The sequence below is a fragment of the Cyclopterus lumpus genome, chromosome 17, assembly GCF_009769545.1.
Source record: "Cyclopterus lumpus isolate fCycLum1 chromosome 17, fCycLum1.pri, whole genome shotgun sequence".
NCBI classification, from domain to species: Eukaryota; Metazoa; Chordata; class Actinopteri; order Perciformes; family Cyclopteridae; genus Cyclopterus; species Cyclopterus lumpus.
Window position 1 is genome coordinate 12,667,813 of NC_046982.1, and position 18,683 is coordinate 12,686,495.

Consider the following 18,683-nt stretch of genomic DNA (forward strand, 5'->3'; position numbering starts at 1 on the left):
AAAATTCATAAATGCCGAAGGATTTGTCTTTTATCCACAAACATCAGTATCTGTATTAGCCTAAAAAAACAAAACTCAACCAGGCTTTAGTTTGTATGTAAATTGAGTTTTGAGTGTGTGTGCATCATATTTTCTGGCTCAGTTGGAAACCTCTTCATACTCTACTGATAGATAAAAGCACAACTTACCTTCACAAACACGCACAACAATCTCAACTTGAAAAACACAGGTATTGAGAGAATGGAAAATAACAAAAGCACAGCGGGAGCCTCTTCATGAATGCACATTGCTGCATTATTTACAGCCTTTTTTATTTGATCTTGATATGATGGGCAGACATCTTAAGCTGAAGACGCCAAATTCTCCTTCTACCGGGCATCGCGTAGCAAAAAAGACCAAGTGCTGTTGGTTGATCATGAGTCCAAAAAAAGCTAATTAGTATGATTTTCTGGATTAGAAAAAATAAACATAAGAGACTAACATGTAAAAACATTTTCTATGACTGTAAATACCTCAAGAATGATAACATATCAACTATGTACAAAAACATCAACAATATATTTATTTATTTATATATATATATATATATATATATATTATATATAAATATTTATATATATATATATTCATATATATATATTATATATATATATATCTTTTTAATCTTCTATACCCACTAAAATATACCAAAGAAGCAGCTATTGGTCAATCTGAGGAGTTCATTCACCAACATGTTTTTGAAAACAGTTTAAATATCCTTCAGCTGAAAACTCAACAAAAAGAAAAAGAAAAGAAAAAAAGGGAAAAGAAAAGAAAGAAAGACACGGAAATAAATTAAAACAAATATAACCCAACACAAGTTCTGTGTTTATCCTGTGTGCCATTTTGGAATACTGCAGAGTGTGAGGAGGTAAGCCACTTCAATCAGCTTCTCCAGTGGATAAGAGTTTGTTCAAGGATGGACCATCTTTGACCATCCAACATTTTCCAAAGTCTACCATTTTCAGCTCGTCATCCGCTTGTGTGTAGATTCCGACACAGTTCCATGACAATTAAAGTAGACCACAAACATAATAGAAGGGCACTTTTTTTTCAAAATTTAGCAACTCGGGGATGAAGCCTCTTGTTGAATTAGGGGAGAAGGACAAAGTCTGGACACGGGGAGGGAGAGTGGGTTTAGCAGCCTTCTTGTTTGTCAAGAGTTTGTTTCACAGTTGAATCCATTTATCCACCCAGTCTCGCACAAACCTGGCAATATATACACAGTATATAAACTACAATCATGAACAAGAGAGACGTGGGAGGTTTTGTCCTTAAATACAAAAAGTGTGTCCATGTGTGGACTTGCTGTAGTGTGTGTTTGTGGCATCTGAGGAGAACAATACGTCCTGAGATATGCACTGAGGGGCTCCTGTAGAGAGAGTGCTAAAAGTGTGATCTATATAAAATGACAACAAAAAACAAAAATATATTCAAATCTATAGCAATGACATGTTTGTGCGGGATGTGTGCAGTATGTTAGGAGGGGCTGGACCGCGGTAGGGCCAGTATTCGTCCGTTGGTCTTTCCCCCGTTCATGTGAGTGAACGGGATGTGGTGCTCCTCGTAACTGCCCCTCAGGCCCATAGACGAGGCCTCGTCCCTGTCTGAACACTGTTCCCTCTGGGAGTAGGATGACGGGTCCAGCGGGATGCTCTCCATGTTTTCCATGTCCAGGTCAAAGTCTTCGGTCTCGGGCGGCTTGTTGTCCTCACTGTAGAAGAAGGAGACCTCCCGGAAGCAAGGATGCAGGTCCTCGCGGAGCATCTCGATGATCTCCTGGAATGCGGGACGCATCTTGGGGTTGTACTGCCAACACATCTGCGTCAGATTATGTCTGGGAGAGGACACAGGGAGAGCGAGATCACAGTTAGAGGATGAATTTTAGTTTGATTATCAGAGTTATTGGTTCCTTTCATAACATACTTATTCTTGTTAACGTTGTTGTCTTGTTTTAAACTACACAAATATCCACTCAGCTGAGTGCCACAGACGGGACTGACTCACATTATTGGTTTTCATGTTGTTTTTTTATAAGAAAAATGCATAACATCATCCGCCTCATCCTTTGGCATACTTAATATTTACCTATTATACCATCTATCTCTAAATAATCAGAAATAAATGTATTATAAATACTATCAATCTTTGTTGTCACGTTGTTTCTTTATTTTGTGATTTTACTGTTGTCACTAGAGTTTATGTCTATATGCGTCAGGTTTCTTCTTTTTTTCCTGTCTGTTGTACAGAATATGAAACTATTATTTTCATTATTGATTAAACTGTTTAGCAAAAAGAAATGCCAGAAAACTGAGCAAACTGTCCTATGTATTTATCCAGAATATAAGATAAGGTCTTCATTTGTCTTTAATCTTTAATCTATATCTAAACAGATATTCAGTTTGAGAATATGTAATATAAATGATATGTGATAAAAAGAGAGAGAAGCAACACATCCTCAACCATTTTTTAAGCTTGAACCACAGAATCTTTGGGGGATTTTTTTACTTGAAAAAGAATTAACTAAATAAAGTATCTAAAAAGTTGCAGATTAGTTTCCTATTGATAAATGATATAACAAATACAGCTTTATTACAGCTGGAAGTTTGTGATTTTAAGCAATAACAACTAACTCACTTGTATCAAGTAGCCTGAAATAATGTAATTATTACAATACAACTTTTTCTCCCTATCCCACCTCAGCCCTACTCTTGCACTCACATTCTGTCGGCGCAGTTGTCTGGCCGGTCCAGGTAGCCCCCGTCCATGACGAACTTGAGCACCTGCTCATTGGACAGGCCCTGGTACGGCTGCTCGGCCAGCGTGCTGACTTCCCACAGCACAACCCCAAATGACCTAGCAAACAAGTGGACGAGAGACAACAACAGAGACACGGGGAAATGAGGACACGCCAATGAGACACCTGGCAGAGTAAATGTGTCTGTAAACACTTGATGCAGTGAGCAGGTACACAGAGGGCAGAGACCGTGGCTGCAATGCTGGTAAACAACACTGGATAAAAACAGGTAAACCCCACACTCATGTTCTTAATTCTTGTGTTTAGCAATTTTTATTCTGGTCTATGGGGAAAAATCGAATAATGAACTAGACAGGAAATTAATTATCTTGGAAAATAAGTATGTCGTTTGTTGACAAAAGAAAATTAAAAAGGGTAATGCAATTATGTAAAATATATTTTTTATTAGTAAGTAGGAAAAAAAAGTATTTTATAAAGAGTAAAGTACTACTGGTGGACCTGTAGTATCTTTTATGAATGTCCTCCGCAAATCCTGATTTCTGAACATTTAATTCTCCTGTTTCAGACACAGCTTGACACCAGCAGTCACTCAACAACATGTTATGCCATATAGAGCATCTACGTCTACGCAAAATAAATAAATCAGAGGTGTCACTGACCAGCAGTCTGAATGTGCAGTGAAGACTCCGTCCTTCAGGGACTCGGGTGCCATCCACCTGACGGGCAGCAGGCCCTTCCCTCCCTTCCTGTAGTAGTCGGTCTCGTAAATGTCTCTGGTCATACCGAAGTCTGGGAGGAAAAGATTTTAATTAGTTGCGGTCAAACCTACACAGATGATTAACTAGCTCGACGTGCCTCGCCTTGCAAGCATTCTCAATTAGTGATGCCGGAATTGATTATGGCCGTCCACAAATTTCTTCTCAAAAAAATCACAAGCCTTTTTTACGGTTTGCTCTCGACAGGACAAGAAGACAGTTTACAAACTACAGTAACAGTAATAAATCAACGTCTATCTTCAAATTGGGTCACGTGTGTGGGTTAAAACAAATTTCAAATTCAATCCGCGGCCATAGTGATGCCAGCAGCAGCATGCATTGTTGTCTGTGTGTGGGGCAACTGTGGGTCAGTGGTTAATAGGTCCGTCTTTCAATCAGAGGATCGGCGCGTTCAATCCCCGCCTCCGCAAGCCCTAGTCGATGTGTACTTGAGCAAGACACCTAACCCTGAATCGTCAGCTAAATTAAATGTAATGTAATGCCGTTGTTGTTAAAAAAACTCTTTTGTGCCCATTGTGCTAAAACTTACCTCCTATTTTGACGGTAAGATCGGTAGCTACCATGCAGTTTCTGGCTGCCAGGTCTCTGTGGACAAACTTCTTGGCGTTAAGGTAAGCCATGCCGTCTGCAATCTCAGCGGCCATTTGGATTATCTCCTTCAGAGTGGGAGGTGGACGCCCGGGGTTGTTCTGGGGGACACAAGACAGATACAAAATTAATTAAAGAAAACACAGAGTTTGATAGTTAAAAAATATTAATTCTAAGACAGCAAAAAAATAAATAATCAGGCATTTTATCGTCAATTTTTAAAACTTGTTTTATCACACTTGACTGGAGCCTGCTCTTCATGTCCACACGCGACTGTATGAGGTTTTCAGTCGATTTAAGTGCTGACTGCTAAAGTTCTCTGTCAATATACAAGAGCTCAGTCCTCCTCCTACTCCTCGTCTAATCCAAGTGCCATCTGTACATTTACACACTTAGATGGAACATCAACCTACATACAAGTTATCTGTACACATATCAAAAGTAATCTCAAAGTGGAATTTACTATTGTCCAATGGTGATTTAAAAGGTGCAGCAGTTTCAGTTATTGTGATAGCGCCACACAAATAGATCCATATTAAGACACACAGTTCCTCATCTATCTAAATTACATTTTGTACATGTGATTTAAAATGTCTGGGAGGAAAACAAAGGATGGAGTGAAATGTGCCATCTACTTTTTTGTTTTAACTTAATTATAATCAAGCGTTTTTTCATGGCGAGTAAGTTAAGTCAAGTGTATTTATAGAGCACCTTCCAAGATCAGACGTCAAAGTATTTTATCTATATAGAAAACAGAAGTGAAAAGTAGAACGGTGACAGAAGATAAGAGACTTCTGCATGTTTACTGTTGCAAGTTCACCGAACTTAAAAACAAATATGAGCGTCATTCAGATTGTGTTTGTGATTCAGAGGCGAGCGCTGTTCTTGTGTACCTCAGCGTCAGGTCGCAGAGAGCGCAGGAAGCTCTTCAGGTCTCCGTGGGTCATCAGCTCCATCACAACCAGGGTGGGCTGGCCTTTAGACACAACACCCAGCAGACGCACCTGGGAGACAAAGTTTCATTTTAAAGTGGTCTGGTTGGATTACATTATGCATTATCTGACGGCGAAATGAGGCTGCTGTCCCTCCTAATGTAGGACAGTTACGGTATTTGCACATGATGGGACATTTAGTCTTCATTCTAGATCGGTACTGTGTATTACTGACAGCTAAAGCATCCCTACTCAGCATTTTTTAGTCAGTGAACAAAACAAAATCACAATGATTATGTACAAGGAGTTTCAGAAGATGTCTCTACTTACCACATGGTGGCAGCTGAAGGCCTTCATGACCGAGGCCTCGTTCAGGAACTCAATTCTCTCTCTCAGGCTGGCCGACTCGTTCACAGTCTTCACCGCTACGTGTGAATCCCCCTCGCCCTTGATGATGCCCTTGGCGATGCCCTCGTAGACCATGCCGAAAGAACCCTGACCCAGTTCCCTCAAAATGTTGATCTTGTCTCTGGCCACCTCCCACTCGTCCTCCTCATACACTGCAGGCACATTTTACAGAAACATTACACATGCGGCTTATAAGGAAAAAGAACTGAGCTCACTTGCACATAAGAAAGCCGGGTAGTTTGGATAATGTTCTGCAGCTTGAAGAGATTTTGGGCTTTTTTTATTTTGTTTGTTTTTTTACTGAGGAAGCACAGAGAAAATGTTTATTTGTATAAATCCAATCAGACTTTGTCATGTGCACATAATATGAGATATGACAATAATAGGATAAAACAGGATATCTTTCTTCATTCACAAAGATTCAGAAAAAAGATCACTGCTGGAGTCTGGGAATAACCAGATTCTTCAGTGGGAAGAAATGTGTGTTTGAATATAAGTGGGTAAAAAAGTTGTGTTCATTTACAAACAGGCTGAGGTCTAATTCATTCAAGGGAAACTTTGCAGATTCTCAATCGCCTCTGTGTCACTGCAGCACGAGTAATACAGGCAGATGAACACCTGCCGGATGGCACAAAATGACCAGTGTTTTTTTGCTGGTTGACAAGTGGGGAGTTTGGTCGCTGGAGGGTGTGTGTGTGTGTGTGTGTGTGTGTGTGTGTGTGTGTGTGTGTGTGTGTGTGTGTGTGTGTGTGTGTGTGAGACCAACAGTCTAATAACTCTGTGGCTCGGTAAGTAAGCCCACCCACTTTGTAGTGGTCCAATCAAATGCAAAGGAAATCCTTTTTGCAACTGTATTCCATTTCACTGTGAAAGAAGTTAAAGACGCTCCAACTATTTTTACTGGAACTTTAAGTTAAAAGAAAATATATATATAAATATTATTGATTAAATGAGTTAAACTGTTTGCTTACCATCATTAGCACTGAGATACTCTGGGTTAGAAGAGGCATAGATGGGACCACTAGGCCCTTGAGTTTGACTATAGGGAAAAGGAGAAATGTATTTAGTTGTAACACTGACAAAATATAACATGATTAAGGAACATTGGTTCCAGTATTGAACAAGATGTGATAATTGCATACTTCTTCTTGAACATGAAGAATCCTGCACCAGCCACAAACAGCAGCAAGACAAAGCAGATGACAGGCCCGACGACGATCTTCAGGACGTAGAGAGGATCGCCTGTTCAACACATCCGGCCAGACCGTGAGTCACATTTCACACATTAAACTGGAGTAAGGATCAACATGTAAAGATAATCTGCTTCAAATACAACTGGTAGCATCTTTTGATCTTGTGATAATGTGGTTGGATTATAAATGTTTTGACAGCAGCTAATCCCAATTTTGAAAAGAAGACATCAGCAATTATGTGGATAAATAAAAGCATATTTGCAACAAATGTATAATCCTGCCACTGTTCAAGGCTAAACTGGTACAAAAATACATTTATTCAATCCTAAATCAAAAATATTTAACAAGTAGTAGTAGCAGTAGTAGTAGTTTTATATGTTATTATTATTTATTGGGGACTAATATATTGCAACTTGATTATATATGATCTATTATTTAGATAATCTTATTAGTTATAACTGGTTATATTTTGTATTTTATTACTTTTTATTCAAACAGAATTGTACGTCTCACACTCACAGCTTGTGAAGTATGTATGGTCTATGTGTATTGTGACATTGTTGGGAGGTAAATTGTGATGCAGTTGTGTCCAAATTCTCAGCAGGTTTTGAGTATGTATGAACTCTTCCAGGTCAATTTTTGTGTGAGTGGAAACTAATCTAGCTAATTTGCATTGTACAAAGGAAATGGAGGAGCTGCTAAGAACTGGATTTATCTTAATAAATGATAAGTGGTTGTGAAACAGCTCTTAATAACTCAATCTTTAGGTGTGTTAGGGAAAAAACGCAAAGCAGAGTTTTCACACTGATTACATACAAAGTCAATACTATGACGCGAATAGACAAAATGTCTAAAAATTCCCGCTATCGGATGTCTATGGTTAGCACTTACGTTCCCCTCTTACATATTTCTGTGAGTAATGTTATGTGAACATCTGCTTTGTGTTTGGTCTGAACAGACCTTTAGGAAAAACATTTTGATGTCTCTTTGTGAAGTTTAATTGGCTTAAGTGGCTTTCCGAAGTTGCAGTTTGATTGACGTCTGACGTGACAGGAACGGTTTCATTCCCTGTTTGTATAAAATGGTGGTGTGTTGGTATTTTTGTGTACGACTTAATAAACTATCATTAGTATGTGGGACAGCTCAAGTCTTAGTTTGCCTTCATGGCAGATGGAGACTTACTTGCGTCCTGGACGTAGAAGTATGTGGGCTCGGTCCAGGATCCATTCCCGGCCAGCGAGGTGGCCCGGATCCTCACTGTATAGTTTCCAGGATGCATCACTTTCAGTTTGCAGCCACGGGCCACTTTATACGTGTTCCTCGACACGCAGTAGTGAAGCTCCTGCAGAAGAACAATGCTGAGGTTCAAGCAGTGGACAATAAACAGGAAACGGCTGCTTCATCATTGCAAAGTTTAAAATACCTTTTTGAATCATTGTATTGGATGTAGTTTCATGTTTTTTATTTAATATTTACACTGATGTCTTTTAGCGTTTCCACAGTAAATAACAGGTTACAGCATCAGTTTGGTAGAAGTGTTTCCATAGCAACTAAAACATGGTGCAACGCTAAAATGACTTCTCTATTTAGTTTATCAACCATAAACATTAGTGAGACCACAAGACTAAATTTCAAAATGCAAGTCAACTAATAGGTATTGCCGCTCTGATTTGTTTGTGTTGCATGAGTAGTTTCAAAATGGATAAATTTAATCTGATTTGCAGTTACATTGTCTTTCATTGGTACCTTGAGATATTGTGTTTAATGAGAAATATAGGAAGTGCTTTCTGAGTTATGTGAACTCAAATCACTACAAAGACGAAATAAATAAAGGCATGACAGGTGTGTTTGTGTGTGTTTATTCACCTCCGTGTCTCCCAGTCTCTTGTAGTTGACCTCATACAGGATGATCATACCATTAGGGGACACCGGTTCTTGCCATGTGATGTGCACTAAATGTTCTGTCACCTCGTAACTGATGAGACCGCTGACGTCATCAGCTTTGTCTGTGGAGAACAAATGGTTTCATGAATTGTATTTCTATTAGAACTCAGGTTCTTTTGGAGTAAATAGAAGATGAGAAGTTGGGCCGTCTATTTGCCTTAATGGTCTCTCTCTCTTTATTTCGCTCTCTCTGAGCTTCCTGTCTGTCTTTAATCTGTCCTCTGGCAAACTAATGCAAACATGGCAGGCATTATTAACAAAAGTCCAATGATTGTAATCAAACATCATTATTGTTTCACTACTTCCATAATTAGACACTATTCTTGTTAAAACAGGATGTTTGGGTGGAACACAGACATATAGTTATGAAGACAATGAGGGATGAACTTTATGTTTAAACCAGTTAAAGGGAGCACTACTGCGTATATGAAAACAAAGTTGTGTAAAGTCCTTTGTGGCACCAGAGGGAGCTGTGTGAAATCTGATACAGACTTGAAACAGGGGGCTGAAGACCGCAAGTGAGAAGAAATAGATCTGGAGGTGTTGAGTGAGAAAGAAGTGAGTTTACCAGACCTCTGTGGCCCACTTCTCAACTCTTGACGATTGTTAAAACATTGTGATGTCTTTATTGGGTAGACTTTTTGGTTTTGCTCAAGTGCCCAACTACACTGGGATTTTCAACAAAAGATTTGAGGAATTGTGACCCACAGTATAAAACCATCTCACCAATGAACAAAATAAACAAATTGTGTGTTGCCAAACAAACAGATCGGACTCTAAGATTACCACCAAGTTTTTTTATTCCTTTACCATGATTGTAGGAGCTACAGCAGATCAATCACCATCTCTTCCATGCTGAAGCAGCTCGGACCCTCTTGATGGAGGTGTGATTTTATTACTCAGACCTACATTCGCCGCTTCCTTTGAAACAGTGACGGAGAGCTGTGCCTCCTTACCTTCAGGCATTGTGCGGGCGCTGACATATGCGGCCATGCTGCAGCGGGCCGGGTCGGTCGGGTGGTTGCAGGCATGGACCTCAATCTGGTAGCTGGTGAAGTGGCGCAGGCTCGAGATGACAGTGGACTCCTTGGCATGGACGTATACCACGATCTTTGTGCTTTCAAAGGTTTCCTCGTCCTCTGGGACGCCTGTGCCCTGGGGCGGGCTGGGGGCGGTGGTGAGGAAGGGGTGTGTCCAGTTGGCAATGCCCATCACAGAACGCCGCTGTCTCGTGCGTCTAATAATGGCAAGGCAAATTTTAAGTTACTTACATGATGCACAAAACATACAAATTTGAAAAACGGTTCCAGACATTTAGATGATAGAGAAGATGTAACAGGAATTGAAACGATGAAATCCCAGAATTGCAGGGAGCAGGAGTTGGAGCTAGTTAGACATTTTGCTACACATTATACCTTTAATTCATCAAAAGACAACTCTGTTGTCAGTCGTCTTACTTGATCTCAAAGACTTCATTGTGGAGGTAATCCTCGAAGGTTTTGCGGTACTCTGAGTCCTCTTTCTCCTTCTTGAGCTCCTTGTCGGTTTTGGGGCAGCCGCAGCATCGTGTCCCTTGGCCCTGCTCCTCCGTCTGGTTCCACTTCTGCTCCTCGTCACTGTCCACCTGAGTGGGCACTCGCGACGGCAACTTCATTCCTGGTGAAATAAAAACATTAAGTCAGAATTGGTGCAATAAACACAGACAAATAACTCAAGTGTTATGCACAAATATCCATGTACACAGACTCCTCCCACACACATACACGCGTGAACAGCACGACTGTCATTGTCACCTCCAGGTCCTCACCCTCTCTGGCTGAGATAAATTACCAGTGACACAGCTTTCCCGCAGACTCCCATCTCTCCGGCTGTGTGGGAGTTGTAGGAGATCAAAAGAGGAAAGGTTGGGCTCGGTTGTGGCACTGATGGCATCCACGTTAAATGAGGCTGTGACAAGAATAACTCAACCAAGAAATATGTCTGAACTTTGCCTGAACCCGAGCCGGAGTGAGAGGAAAATCCTGATTGTCCCAATGCCAGGTTTCATGTAGTTTAAGCTACATAATCCTCACCTTAACCACACTTGATTTTCTTGCTCAGTGGGTCAGAGTAGTACTCGGTTCAATTCAAAGGGGGCGCTATGCTGCACATGTGCTGACAAACTTTGCATAATGCAACTTAGATATATTGCTGTTGTCATTTGGTCATTCTTTAACTCCAAGGCCCGGTTCCTCATACGTGGTTCAACTAAGTCAATCAAATGTCCTATTAAATTAACCCGATGATTGAAATCAGGCTATCTCGGTTTCTCAAAGGCTGATCCGTGCTCAAACAATCTTGTTAATTCGAACAAGACTTCAGTTCTCAGGATAATTGCGCATGCCCGTCCTACTTCAAGAAGGGGGAAGTGTTGATCACCAAAACCATGATTTTCTACAGTACAAAGCCAAATAAACTCAAAGGAAGAGCAGGAGATGATCATGAACACATATGAGGAATTCCAGGCGATAATCATGGCAAAATCTAACTGCGAGGGCTAGACAAGAAGCATGGCAACATATCGCAGACAATTGCATGCGTAATGCTGCATTCACACGAATACTCACAACGCTTTACTCGTGTGAGTTTACTCGCCCGACTATTTGTGGTTTATTTGCTTCATTCGTGCTGGAGAGGACCACTATTTCTGCTTTATACTTGTTGTGGAAATACCACAAACGTCGGAACATCAAACGCCCTTGTGTTTGGGTTCTTAACATTAATATCATATATATTTATACATAAACATCACCCGTAGGCTCACACAGTCCGGGGAATTTCACCGACTACGTCTGGATGAAAATTTGCTTTCTTCGCATCCATTCGCATTTGTGCATTGACTTTGTATGAAATCTACTTCCGCAAAAAATTTGCAACGCTTTTGGTCTGAACGCAGCTTAAGTGTTGGGAAAATGTATCGGCTAATTTTAAATGCCTCATCACCCCAATCAATCCGATTATATTTCTTTAAATGGTGCTGGCAGTCGGCTTAATGGAATGCATCATCCAATGAGATCTCGCTAGCGAAAATAATTCTCTCAACTCTTTCAGAATAAAAACAAGCCCAAAGAGTATCTAATTGATAATAATTAATAGATACTTATGAGGATATATGTACTGTATGTGCTTATGTATCATGTACTATATATGTGTATGTACTGTGGCATCACAAGGGGACAGGTAGTGGAGGGGCGCTACAGAGTGGCCACCAGTGCAAAAACTACATCTCCCAGCCTGCCTCACCGCTCACCCAGCTGCAGCTGCTTAAGGCACCTGATTGAGGCAGGGCTGGGAGACTTAAGGGAGAGCACCTGGGAAGGAGAAAGGAGAGCGGAAGGTGAACCCACGAGCACCTGGAAGAGGACAACAAGGGAGAGGACCTCGTAGCTTGGATTCACCAGGATTGAGTTTTTGTTTGGTTAATTAACCACTTTCTCCTCCGGGATGTTTTGTGTTATCTAACTGGACCTTTTTTTGATACTTTGTTGTTTTTGGATGTTACCTTGCTGGTGGGATGGGAAATAAACCTGGACTTTTTGTTAAATACCCTCGGACGTGCCTGTGTTCATCTCTCTCTTTGCACCGCCCCAGGCTAGCCTGTCCTAGCGACAGCCCGTGACACTACAGTACACACACACGTGTGTGTAGATGACCATATATAATTAGTTTGAATATGTGTGTGGGCTGATCAGTATGTATGTATCTATTATTCAAAATCAAATTTCAATCAATTGAAACAGTGAAAATAAATTGTGTGATTCTCTCTATTCTTCCCATGAGTCCACCTTAATAATTTTCTTCAATAATGATACGATATGGTGTACTAATACCACTGTCATATAATTATGAGTGAAACTTTCAACCCCCATGTAGTTGCAAACCAACCATCAAGAGGTAAGAACTAAGCAAAAACACATTATTCAGAATGTTGAGTCAATACAATATGTGCCATGGTAATGTATTGAACAGCTCGTCAGTGTCATGACCTTCCCATGTTAGCAAACAAAAAGAGGGCTGATATGGTCAAGAAGGGGGGAGGACCTAAGATTCCAGATGTTACTCCTGCCGAGGAGCTGGCACTCCAGCACAATGATAAGCTCCATAATGAATAGTGATAGGAATGCATTTGAATTAAATGGTGAAATATTGAATAACTCAATTACCTGCAATTCCATAAAAGCCCCATTTGATTGCATTTACTCAGACATGACATGGCCAGGGAATGTAATGAGCACATCCATAAGTTTCTTAAGCGCCAAATAAACTTTACGAAAAGCACGGCATGTAGCGGCTTTCCCGATGTTCTGTACAACAATGTACCACAAGGCTCTGCATACAGTCTGTGAGACAGTCAATGCCCGTGTGCGGCATGTGGTGTTCAATGTACGGCTCGAGAAGGTCTTTAATAAATGCTTCCTTGTGGGCAGAATCGATAGCGCTCGTACAGGAAGTCATCATCACGTAATAACGGATCTTGGTGATCTCAACGGATCTTAGAACTCTCTCCCTATGAAACGCTAATCTAACTAATATCACTCCTTCATCAATGGGATCTCTGAAAAGGGAGCTGCCATTTTTTACAGGGACGTGGCCAGCTTATCCAGCTAACTTAAGTTAGCCTGCGCTGGAGCAGGTTCAAGTTTTTGGATGTGTTGCTGTGGTGATTTTGCCAAACTAGCTTTGTGGAACCGAAAAGCCTGACTTATCCTGAAAATTATCCGGCTAACTCAGTTAGCCAGGTACGAGGAACGGGGCTCAGTTCTGATGATTTTAATGTTTGTTTTAAGAGTTATATTTCTCAAACTCAACTGCAATAAATCTGAAATACTCATCAACGACCCTAACTCCCTCACCCGCTCAGCCCAGACCTTCTCATGCCTCCAGCCCTCCCGGTCCTCTACCACCACTGAAATTCTCATCCCTCATAACCTCCATACTTGACTACTGCAACAGCATCCTCTTTGGCTCTCCCAATAAAATCCTTAATAAACTTCAGTATGTTCAGAACTCTGCCGCTCGACTGCTCACCTCCACCCGCCGCTATGAACACATCAGCCCGGTTCTGCGCAACCTTCACTGGCTCCGGGTCAAATTCAGAATAGACTTTAAAGATATTACTCACCACCTAGAAAGCCCTATACAACATGGCCCCTCCCTACCTTTCAGACCTCCTCCCCCTCCAAGCCCCAACCCGTTGCTTCAGGTCCGCCGGTGCAAACACTCTGAAGACCATCAGGACCAAGCGCCGGACCTGGGGTGACAGGGCCTTCTCAGCTGCTGCACCCCCCCCTCTGGAACACCCTACCCTCCACTACATGACTCATTCCACATAGCTTCTCCAGTTTAATTTTTTTAAATTTGAATTTCATTTGTTTTTGTTTGCTCCTTGTCTTTCTATTTAGTTTTATGCCTTATGTAAAGCGTCTTTGAGTGTCTAGAAAAGCGCTATATAAAAAAAGTATTATTATTATTATTATAACCAACATTATATGTCAGACCTAATAACATTTTATGAAGTAAGCTAAACATGTATCAAAATAATGACGTTGAACTTGTTAGTTTTGGGTTTGGTTATATATATATATATATATATATATATATATATATATATTCTTATATAGGATTGTTATGGTGTGGTCGTTTTTCAGCTTGTCTGCTTTTGTATATAATGTGGGTCGATATATATTTTTTTGGAAAATCAATAATAAAATCTTGACGTGAATTACCCACCATGGAGAATCAGAAGAAGTAAAGAGCTTTCCTTGAGAAGAGAGGAGCTCTTCTACCAATGTAAAAATGGCAAAAGATATTCTCTCTCTCCCTCGCTCTCAGACAGTCAGACACATCAAACCCCAAACACAGAAGCAGACACAACAACAGGACAACCACAAACGATATGGCTCACCCTTCTGACAGTAGTCAAACTTGTAGAGCTCGCTGGCTTCCGGCTGGCGCTGGCAGAAGACCAGGTAGTGAGTGATGTTGCCGTTGGGGTCATTGGGAGGTTTCCACTTGAGGATGATCTGGGAGGACGAGTTGGACGAGGAAATGGGGTCCAGCGGGACAGACGGTTCTGTGGAGAAATCACAGAAATACAGAGGTTTGATGAGTAAACAAGCCTTTATATGCCCCTGAACAGCAGCTAGTTGTTTAAGAGTGACAACAAAAACATAAAAACCCATTGTATAAATACAAGATGTGTGAGAAATGGGGTCCACACAATAAAGCTATTGAAAAGTACTTTTCATAATGAATACAAATATATACTATTTAACTTTATATATACTTGTATTCATGTCACATAAAGCCACTCTGGTGTTAAATGTCAGCAAAGGCATTTAAATTACCTGGTCATGAACTGATTGACTGGTCATGGGTCTAAACTGCAGCCGGAAAATGTTGACAAGCAGATTGTTTTTGTCATAAAATGCCCCAACCATTTTGTTAAAGAATACTGCCAGCATATCAAACCATGAGCTGATTTTAGAGCAAAGCAATTCAGAATATTATGTATTAATATACATAGGTGATTTGACTAATCATGATACTGCACTTTAGTGACTCTCTGTTCTCTCATCCCTAAAAAGGATTCTCATTATTATTTCTCTAAAGAAAATCAGTCTTGAAGACATTCAGTAAAAAGAACAAGGCCGTGAGAATTCACGGTACATTGTTGTCACAGTTAGCTAATTTCTTGAAATGAATCATTGGGACTTATCAAATATAGCAGAGGGGAAGTTCTGTTTCAATCTGATTTGCATTTCATGTCACAGTATAACTATTGGAACACTTCTTGGCAGTGTGTTGGTGCTGTGAACAGCTGCTGCCTGCTCTGGGTATACGCAGTTTGGTTTTTTACTGTATTTTGCTCTTATACATCTGGGTGATTAAAATGAGTGTTGAATGTCTATACTTTTCAAGTTAATGAGGACAAAATTAACAAAACTTTAGGTAGCATAGGAGATAACCATGTTTTGTTTGTGGTTATTTGTACATTTTGGAGATATCTTTAAGTTTTTTCTCTTTGTTTTTTTTCTCTTTATTGGTGCATTTCTTTATTTCAATGTAATTGTGGTTTTCCAATGTGTAGTTATATTATATATTATATTATATATAAGTTATTCTTTAAGTGTTAAGCTGTGGTTTGCATGTTTAGTTTCAGTTCTAGTTTTCAGTATTTTGGCAGGTGTGGTATTTGAACCATTTTAAAGAAAATGGATTAATTGTTTTACATAAAGTAGTGTAACTATAAATAGTAAAGCTACATTCATACTCGGGCTTTGAAAATAACTAGATATTTGACCGATATCTTTCTATTCTTAATTCAATTCTACTTAGTGAACACAGATTAGCAGCACTAAAGCAGAAGGCATAATAACACGATTTGGTGTGTGATTCTCAGGGAATCTGGCATCAAGTACTTGTTGTTGGTGAGAATTACATGTAGAAGTTACATAATCGTTGTTGGAGAGACATATTGTTCTTGTTGTCCTATTATACATCTAAATGTGTTTTCTAATCTTTTTAATCTTTGCATCAAATGTGTGCAGCTGAAAACATGTGTTGTTCCACACAGAGTACAAAAAGAGGTCATCAGCTGCATGTAGCAGCTTAGCGTCTGTAGCGTCTTATGACGGGGCAACACACTGGTCCGACTGCATTGTCAGAATAAGTTTCCACAGTAACAGCTTATTTGTAATGACAGCTTTGCCCTACTGACAAGGTATTCTGGTTAGACACGATACAGCAACCCACCCAGGAACCTTAAAGAGGTTGCCAGACGGATGGAAAACAACCCTACCTTAACACGACCGACTGTTTCGTGTGAGTGAGAGATGTCATGTTTGATGCGGTTTATCAGGAAGGAAGAGCGCATTGTGTAAAAGGAAGCCGGTTAGACAGGCCATCATGACGATGCCTGACGTAGACACCTTGCACGAGACAGCACCCTGTTGGTCGATTGCACCTCAGGTGGATCCTGCCATCTGTCCTCCTCTTCCCTGTTCTTGTGCCAAGGACATTTTGGCAGCTGCCAGACCGACACACTCAACACTGAGTCCACTAATCAATGATAGTAACACCACAAGAAACAGGGATTCAAAACGACCCTAAAAATAGTTCTAGCACAGGAGAAGAAATAGTCCTTTCCCTCTAAAGGGATGTAACAACTCATAACCTAACTTTTTATAACCTGTAAGACTTTGCTTAGAGGTTCCTACTTTTTCTTTCCACTGTGAACATTTTTGATATACGCCATTGAAAAGACAATGCTTCAGAACAAATCATCAACTGCAGTTGTGGGACAGATACTAATGGAATAACTGTAGCTAATATTGATTATTTTGTGTTTACATGTGATGCCCTTTAAAATCTCTACAGCGAAAAACTTAATAGACGCTTGAGTCGCTCCTGAATCAGAAGATGGATAGCGGTTTCTTTCACACTTCTATATAGGGCTGCCAGCTGAAAGTCGATGAGTTCAATCATCCGTTGATGACCCATGACTTGAAGTCGGGCTGTCTTTTTTTTTTTTTCAAGAGGCTTGAACTATAAAGAACGTTGTGCTCTTGTATACAATCTTATCATAAACACCTTTGTTGTAGAATATGATGGCTCCTTTTGACAAGTTAATGTGGTGAAAAGGATCTATTAGTATGCAAATGTGAATAATACTAATTATTAATTAGAATAATAATGAATAACCGGATCGCCAGATGTACAGTCTGATTCCAAATTGTACATTGTGCATAAATATTTGATACACGCTTTTGAACTACATCAAGGGGGTATTTCTTTTACTAAATAACCAGTAAACAACACCAATCTCATTCAGTCTTACTGGTGGCATTGGTGCGAACGTAGATGATCTCGCTCTTGGCTCCGTGGACCTGGTGCTCGTCAGAGGCTGACAGCTGGGTTTTCACCATTATGGCGTACTGCGTCCAGGGCTTCAGTGGCAGGATGAGATGACCCGGTTCAAACTGCTCTTTGTCCCCCTCTGTGGCTCGTCGTGGAGGGTCCACGTCAGCAATCACCCAGCTGTTGGAGCCGCAGGCGTCCTGCCCGTCAAACTCGGTTACGTTCTGAAAAGGTCTTTTGTGCGGAAGAACAATAACAGAATACGGGGGGGAAAAATGGTTATATGCAGGCCTAAATTGTATTTCAGTTGAGGGTGGATAGTGACTTTAAGTTTAATGTGTTACAGCAATTTATTATTGTTTTTATCTGACCAGTTAGAAAAGTTGGTTCAAAGGGAGGTTATTTTTAAGATTTTAGAACATTACATGTTTAGAACATAAGGATGCCACATAAAAAAAAAGGTTAAAACAAATGAGAACCAACGAATAATCTCTTCAAATTAATTCAAGCACAATGTGTTTTACATTTAGTTCAACATGTGACTAGATACATTTGTTGCTATAGTGTTGAATCCAAAATGATTCCTCATTTTACTTCTCAGTCATTTAGGTGTCATGATTTGAAGATGTCGTTTTCAGATGTTTGCATGTTAACTGTTAAAATAGTAAATATGATATTATACAATATGTTATATGACTTCTGTTTTAAATGTGTCAGTGGTGCAGAAAATTACATTACAACTATGCACTTAATCTAACTGATGTCTCTATTCATCTTTTTCTTATCTATTAAGTACTTAAGCAGCTGAAAACTATATTTTTTCTGGCAGAGATTCAAATCTGACTGATGGCTGAAGATTTACTTACGCTTCTTTGTAGAGCACCATGAAGCCAAGCAGGTCTCTGAAGTCTGGAGGCCAGAAGGGTTCCCATTTGACCATTATTTTATCGCTCATGGTTCGAATCTGGGTAAACTTCAACACATGGTTTTCACCTGAGAAAAGACAAGAATCAGTTAAAAAGGTGCAATGTGTAAGATATAGCCATTTTAGTTTAAAACATTCAAAAATTAAACTAAATTAATCAACAGAATGTGAGAAGTTGCAGTGTTGACATTATTTCAAAGATGTATATTGAGTTGCAGAAAT

At 40.0% G+C, this 18,683-nt stretch overlaps 1 protein-coding gene across 2 annotated transcripts in view; it reads right to left on the reverse strand.

Annotated features, from left to right (window-relative positions):
* Positions 1 to 272: 272 nt before the first annotated feature.
* Positions 273 to 18,683, reverse strand: part of insra (insulin receptor a) — a 48,672-nt gene continuing 30,261 nt past the window's right edge. For both annotated transcript variants that reach the window (XM_034554670.1, XM_034554671.1), the window contains exons 7-21: positions 18,403 to 18,529; positions 17,517 to 17,770; positions 14,583 to 14,750; positions 10,096 to 10,294; positions 9,595 to 9,875; positions 8,561 to 8,700; positions 7,877 to 8,036; positions 6,644 to 6,743; positions 6,473 to 6,540; positions 5,424 to 5,653; positions 5,055 to 5,165; positions 4,103 to 4,262; positions 3,457 to 3,586; positions 2,761 to 2,895; positions 273 to 1,876 (exon numbers count right to left, since the gene is read on the reverse strand). In XM_034554670.1, the coding sequence (XP_034410561.1) occupies positions 1,519 to 1,876; positions 2,761 to 2,895; positions 3,457 to 3,586; positions 4,103 to 4,262; positions 5,055 to 5,165; positions 5,424 to 5,653; positions 6,473 to 6,540; positions 6,644 to 6,743; positions 7,877 to 8,036; positions 8,561 to 8,700; positions 9,595 to 9,875; positions 10,096 to 10,294; positions 14,583 to 14,750; positions 17,517 to 17,770; positions 18,403 to 18,529 (2,621 nt within the window). In that variant the 3' untranslated portion in view covers positions 273 to 1,518. The remainder of the gene's footprint in view (positions 1,877 to 2,760; positions 2,896 to 3,456; positions 3,587 to 4,102; positions 4,263 to 5,054; positions 5,166 to 5,423; positions 5,654 to 6,472; positions 6,541 to 6,643; positions 6,744 to 7,876; positions 8,037 to 8,560; positions 8,701 to 9,594; positions 9,876 to 10,095; positions 10,295 to 14,582; positions 14,751 to 17,516; positions 17,771 to 18,402; positions 18,530 to 18,683) is intronic.